This window comes from Arachis ipaensis, chromosome B08, assembly GCF_000816755.2.
Source record: "Arachis ipaensis cultivar K30076 chromosome B08, Araip1.1, whole genome shotgun sequence".
Taxonomy (NCBI): domain Eukaryota; kingdom Viridiplantae; phylum Streptophyta; class Magnoliopsida; order Fabales; family Fabaceae; genus Arachis; species Arachis ipaensis.
Genome location: NC_029792.2, coordinates 105,882,246 through 105,888,283, shown reverse-complemented (window position 1 = coordinate 105,888,283; position 6,038 = coordinate 105,882,246). Strand labels below are relative to the sequence as shown.

General features: G+C 38.2%; 1 protein-coding gene across 1 annotated transcript; it reads right to left on the bottom strand.

Moving 5' to 3' along the window:
* Positions 5,106–6,038, bottom strand: LOC107611367. The gene is made up of 3 exons (XM_016313303.1): positions 5,980–6,038; positions 5,700–5,847; positions 5,106–5,594 (listed from the first exon to the last, which is right to left on the bottom strand). The coding sequence occupies exons 1-3, from the start codon at positions 6,036–6,038 to the stop codon at positions 5,106–5,108; spliced, it is 696 nt and encodes a 231-aa protein (XP_016168789.1).

Genomic DNA, 6,038 nt, shown 5'->3' with positions numbered 1-6,038 from the left:
CATGATGAATGTGATTATTATGTGACGCTCATCATCATTCTCACTTATGAACGCGTGCCTGACAAACACTTCTGTTCTACATGAAAGCAAGCTTGAATGCATATCTCTTAGCTCCTGATTTACGATCAGAGTCTTCGTGGTATAGGCTAGAATTATTGGCGGCCATTCTTGAGATCCGGAAAGTCTAAACCTTGTCTGTGGTATTCCGAGTAGGATCTGGGAAGGGATGGCTGTGACGAGCTTCAAACTCGCGAGTGCTGGGCGTAGTGACAGACGCAAAAGGATTACTGAATCCTATTCCAGCATGATCGAGAACCGACAGATGATTAGCCGTGCGGTGACAGCGCATTTGGACCATTTTCACTGAGAGGACGGGATGTAGCCATTGACAACGGTGATGCCCAACATACAGCTTGCCATGGAAAGGAGTATGAAGGATTGGATGAAGACAGTAGGAAAACAGAGGTTCAGAAGGTACAAAAGCATCTCCATATGCTTATCTGAAATTCTCACCAATGAATTACATAAGAATTTCTATCCTATTTTATATTTTAATTATCAAATCTCCATAACCATTTGAATCCGCCTGATTGAGATTTACAAGGTGACCATAGCTTGCTTCAAGCTAAGCCGACAATCTCTGTGGGATCGACCCTTACTCACGTAAGGTTTATTACTTGGATGACCCAGTGCACTTGATGGTTAGTTGTGCGAAGTTGTGACAAAGAACTAAGATTTTGAACGCGCGTATAAAGTTTTTGGCGCCGTTACCGAGGAACGAACGATCACGATTTTGTGCACCAATGATCAACCTCCTCAAAGTCTTCAACTATGATATGCCTTGGAGGTTGTACACCCTCGTCAACATCAAATTCAAACGTCTTAGAAGGAAGCTCTATGACTTGAGATTCCCATGGAGGTTCCGCATCTCCTAAATCTTTAACCGCTTCTTCTTCTTCAATAATTTCGGCGTTCTCCACTTGCTTTAGTACAAAATCCAGCTCCTCCTTGATGACTTGATGATTAGGACTTTTGTGTGGTTTAGAATTTACAATAAATTCTCGTTGTAAAGTATAGTTCCTAAACCAACAAATATCCTTTCATACAAAAATTTAGGTTGTCACTAGTACAAACCCCTAAATTTATAAACTGAAGTATTGGAACCTCGGGTCGTTCTCCCTAGGAATTACAATAAAGTATTCTTGTTATTGGTTATGGAGTATGTTTGGGGTTTTTGAGATTTTGGACAAGAAATATAAATGGCAAAGAAGATCAACTAACAACTAACAAAGCTCTTGGCTAGATATGAGAACTAGAAGTCCTATCCTAGTTATCCTCCTCAATTGTGACCACAAATTATCCATTGCTACCACTTAGTTAACCTCTAACCATGGAGGAAAGTCAAGTGGATGAATCAACTTGATTCCACAAGTCCTAGCCAACTCCCAAGGGAAAGACTAGCTTTAGTGGTATCCAAATCAATTAGCAACTTCTAATTATCAATCAACGAAGGAATTAGATAACTCAAGTGTCACTAATTACTCCACCTAGGCCAAGAGGTACAAAATCTACACTAAAATCTAACCAAGTATTTCATCAAACACTTGGAAGGTACTAAAGAGAAGCATAGTAAATGGATAACAACAATAAAATCTAACAACAATTATTGCAAAGAATTAATAACAACAATTAAAGAAAATAAGATCTACATGAATTACCTCAAATTGCATTAAAAGAAAATAGAATTAACAAGAGTAGATCTACAAACAAAATAGAAGAAAGAAATAACAACAATAGAAGAATGATGAATGTAACAACATAAAATTGAAAGGTAGAAGAAGAGGAAAGCATGAATTGAAACCTAGATCTAAATTATTGAACTAAACCTAATCCTAATTCTAATCCTAGAGAGAAGTGAGAGCTTCTCTCTCTAAAGCTAAGACTAAAACTAATCCCTATGTGTGTTATAATGATCATCCCCCCTTTCCTCCCTTCAATCCTTGGTCCTTTTGAGTGTTTTTGGCACCAAAGTTGACTTGGATTGGACCCTACAGGCCTTGAGAATTCGCTGGCCACGATTTCATTAAAAAAATCATAAATCAACACCGACGCGTACGCGCACAGCACGCGTACGCGCACAGCACGCGTACGCGTCCATGGGCGATTTCGCAAAGTGCGCGTAAGCGCCTGGTCCGCGCGCGCGTCCATGGCCGAGTTCAACTCTTTGGCTTTTCATGATCTTCTCCACTTGCATGCTTCCTTCCTTGCTCCCTTGATCCATTCCTAGCCTTTTTCAACCTGAGATTACTAACAAACACATCAAGGCATCTTATGGAATCAAGTAGAAAGTAAAGTTATCTAATCAAAGGCCAAAAAGCATGCTTTTTACACTTAAGCACAAATAAGGGAGAGATCGCAAAATCATGCTAAATCATTGGCTAAATGTGAGAAAAGGTTAGCAAAATGCTCTAAATCCAACACAAGATAAACCCTGAAAATGGGGTTTATCATGACTTCCACCTCTTGTTCAACCTCCCTTAATTCTTCAACTATTCCTTCATCTTCAAGGGTCTCTCATACCTCCATCGTTTGGGCCTCCTCTTGCTTTTCCTGAAGTATAGATGCGTGAACCCGATCCATTAAGTCCCTAAGACGATCCCTTCTCTCTTGTTCTATGATACCAGCATAATTGGGATCGTATGGCTCTTGGATTGATGGATATGGGTGAAAAGAAAGTGCACTAGAGCTCGAGGGTGGAGTATTGGGGGTAGAGGATGGATCCACACGGGATATAAGAGTTTGGAGAGTAGAGGTGAGACTAGTGAGAGTAGAGGTAAGTGTGGTTTAAAACTCTCTTTGCCATTGGCGAATAACACTAAAGGTATCATCTATGGGAGTTTGGGGTGGATAGGAGGATTCATTTGTTGGGAGAAAGGGCTTATAATACGAAGGTGGTTCTTCTTGATAAGGATATGGAGATGGTGTATATTGAGGTGGTGGTTCTTGGGGGTAATTGTGTTGGAATTAGGTTGGTTCTATGTATGGTTCGTATGGTTCATATGGTGGTTGGTATGGTGGATAAGGGTTAGGGTCAATTGGAAGTGTTTGATTGTAGGTGGCTTGTGAGTATGGTGGTTCAAAACTATGTTGAGGAAGGGGTTCATAGGCATATGGTGGGGCTTGTTGGTAACTACAAGGGAGTCCACCATAGCTATTGGATTGATATGCATCCTGGAATGGCTCTTGCTCATAGTATGTTGGTGGAGGTTGTTGCCAAAAAGGTTGATCATATGCTCGAGGCTCGACCCACCTTTGATGGTTCCATCCTTTATGCATATCCTCATTGTAATCTCCACTTCCTACAACATAATTATAACCAAACTCATAGCCAAAGGGGTGAGAATTCATAGTAGCAAGAGAAAATAAAAACAAAAACTAATAAGAAATAATGAAAATAAACTCCTAAAACTAAAAACAACTAACAAAGAAACAAAAAAGCAAACATATTCACAATATTCACAATAACCAATAATAAGGCACACATTTGCAATTTTCCGGTAACGGCGCCAAAAATTTGACAGAGGAAAATGTCGGTAAAGATTCTTACAAAAATTATTGCGTTGCAAGTATAGTTCTAAACCGACAACTAAACCTTAGTCAATGTTTAAATTGTTTGTCACAATACAAACCCAATAAAAATAAACCAAAGTATTTAAACCTCGGGTCATCTCTCAAGGAATTGCAGGGAAGTATGTTACTATTGGTTATGGAAAAGTATTTTTGGGGGTTTTAAATGTTGAACAAGGAATGTAAATGACAAGGAAATAAAACTAGCAACCAAGGAAAGTCCTAAAAAGGATTGATAATTGGAATTCCTATCTCCATTATCATAGTCACTTGTGATGGTAATTGCCTTTTGCTCTCACTTAGTTAACCTCTAACAATTGAAGGTAAGTCAAGTGAGCAATTCAACTTGAGTTCACAAGTCCTAATCAAAGACTAGAGTTAGTGAAGCTCAAGCCAACTAGCAACTTTCAATCACCAACCAACAAGAGACTTTGACAATTCAAGAGTCTTCAATTTACTCAATCTAAGCTAAGAACATAAAAATCTAACGTAAAATCCAACCAAGCATTTTATCAAACACTTGGAAGGCATAAAGTAAAAACATAGAAAATTAACAAGGCATAGCAAAATCTAAGACTAACAATTGCAAGAGGAAACAATAACAACAAAGTAAAGAAAGCAATCATAAACATGGAAACATAAATTGCATTAATACGGATTAAAGGAAACAAGAAGAATAATTCATAAACTAAATTGGCAACATAAAGTAATCAATAAGAAAAATAGATAACTAAGGTACTAGAACAAATAAAAGTAGAAGAGGAATTAAATTAAAGTAAAGTAGAAATCTGAATTTGAGAAAAGCTAAACCTAAAAACCCTAAAACCTAGAGAGAGGAGAGAGCCTCTCTCTCTAGAAAACTACATCTAAAACCTAATAATTGTGAATGAAAGTGTGAATGATTCATTCCCACTCCCAGCTCCACTCTGCAGCCTCTATTCTTCACTTTTGAGCTTGAAACTGTGCCAAAAGCAGCCCAGAAATCGCCCCCAGCGTTTTCTGTAAATTGCAGCATGTGACGCTCTGTCACGCATATGCGTCACCCATGCGTGCGCATCGCTACCAGATTCTGAAATACTTTATTTCTTGTGTTCCTTCCACTTTTACATGCTTCTGTTTCATCCTCTAAGCCATTCCTGCCCTATAAAATCTGAAAACACTTAACACACATATCACGGCATCGAATGGCAATAAGAGAGAATTAAAATTAGCAAATTTAAGGCCAAAGAAGCATATTTTCAATCATAGCACAAAATTAGGAAGAAAAATGTAAAACATGCAAATTATATGAATAAGTGTGAAAATAATGGATAAAATCCACTCAATTCAGCATAAAAGGTACCACGAAATAGTGGTACATACACTTGCCGGTTAGGTTGTGGACTTTGAATTTCGTACCAGTGCCCCTAGAGCTTACAATAATGGTAGAATAGTTTCAAGCAATTCGAGCCAATATGACCTTTCTGTTTGCATTTACGTTATTTAATAGAAGGACAGTCTGAGAAGGAATGTCTAGAACGGTTACAATTTTGACAAAATTTATCCTTTCCGCATGTGACAGCAAAGACGGTTTCACTCTTAGGGTGAGTCAATCCCAAGTGCGTTTCTTCATACTTAAGAGGAGGAAATGCATCTTCAAGAGTAGGCAAGGGATTTTGATGAAGAAGAGAAGCTCTAACCAACTCATAGTCATCAGTAAGTCCCATAAAAAACTGTATGAGACGTGTTCGGTTTCGATAATCCTTATATGCCTTTGCATCAGTGGAGTCTTTAAGAACAGGCTCACAAGAGGTCAATTGATCCCAAATAAGTTTCATCTGAGGAAGCAAATCAAAAACTGCTTGTCCACATTCTTGCTTAAGGCTATGAAGCTCCTTTAGGAGTTGGTATTGATAGGAGAGATTAAAAATAGTGTAACATTTTGCCAAACGATCCCATACCTCTTTAGCAGTTTCAAAACGCCCGAACTGTAAATGAATGCATGCAGTAGAAGTGTTGCAAAATCAAGTGATAATCTGATGATTTTTACTATCCCAATCTTCCAATTTCTCCGTAAAGTCTTTCTCATCAACATCCTCCTTGGATTTGGAGGTCCCATCTTTTGATTTTTTAGTCACAATTGGCTTAATAGGACAAATAACATTACCAGTCACATAGTACCATAATTTTCTCCCTTTAAGAAATCCTCTCATAGCTTTAACCCAATGATCATAATTGGAGCTATTAAGGATAACAGGAATAGGCTGAAAAAATTCAGTTTTTCAATAATAGCAGAAACAAAGACAAAAAGATAAGAAATTGCAAATCGGGTAAAAAACAAGAAAACGGAGGACAGGATCGAAAAGAGCTCACCAAAAAATCTTAGGAAAGGTCCCACTGTCCGCCACATTAGCAACCACGTCAGCTATCAT

What these genes read in the sequence shown, in the direction of transcription:
- LOC107611367 (XM_016313303.1), bottom strand. Translation starts at nt 6,038, where the DNA reads ATGATAGCTGACGTGGTTGCTAATGTGGCGGACAGTGGGACCTTTCCT. An exon ending in ACCTTTCCTAAGATTTTTTG is followed by an intron (nt 5,848 to 5,979) that starts GTGAGCTCTTTT and finishes TATCCTTAATAG; the next exon opens with CTCCAATTATGATCATTGGG. An exon ending in CCTCCAAATCCAAGGAGGAT is followed by an intron (nt 5,595 to 5,699) that starts GTTGATGAGAAA and finishes ATTCATTTACAG; the next exon opens with TTCGGGCGTTTTGAAACTGC.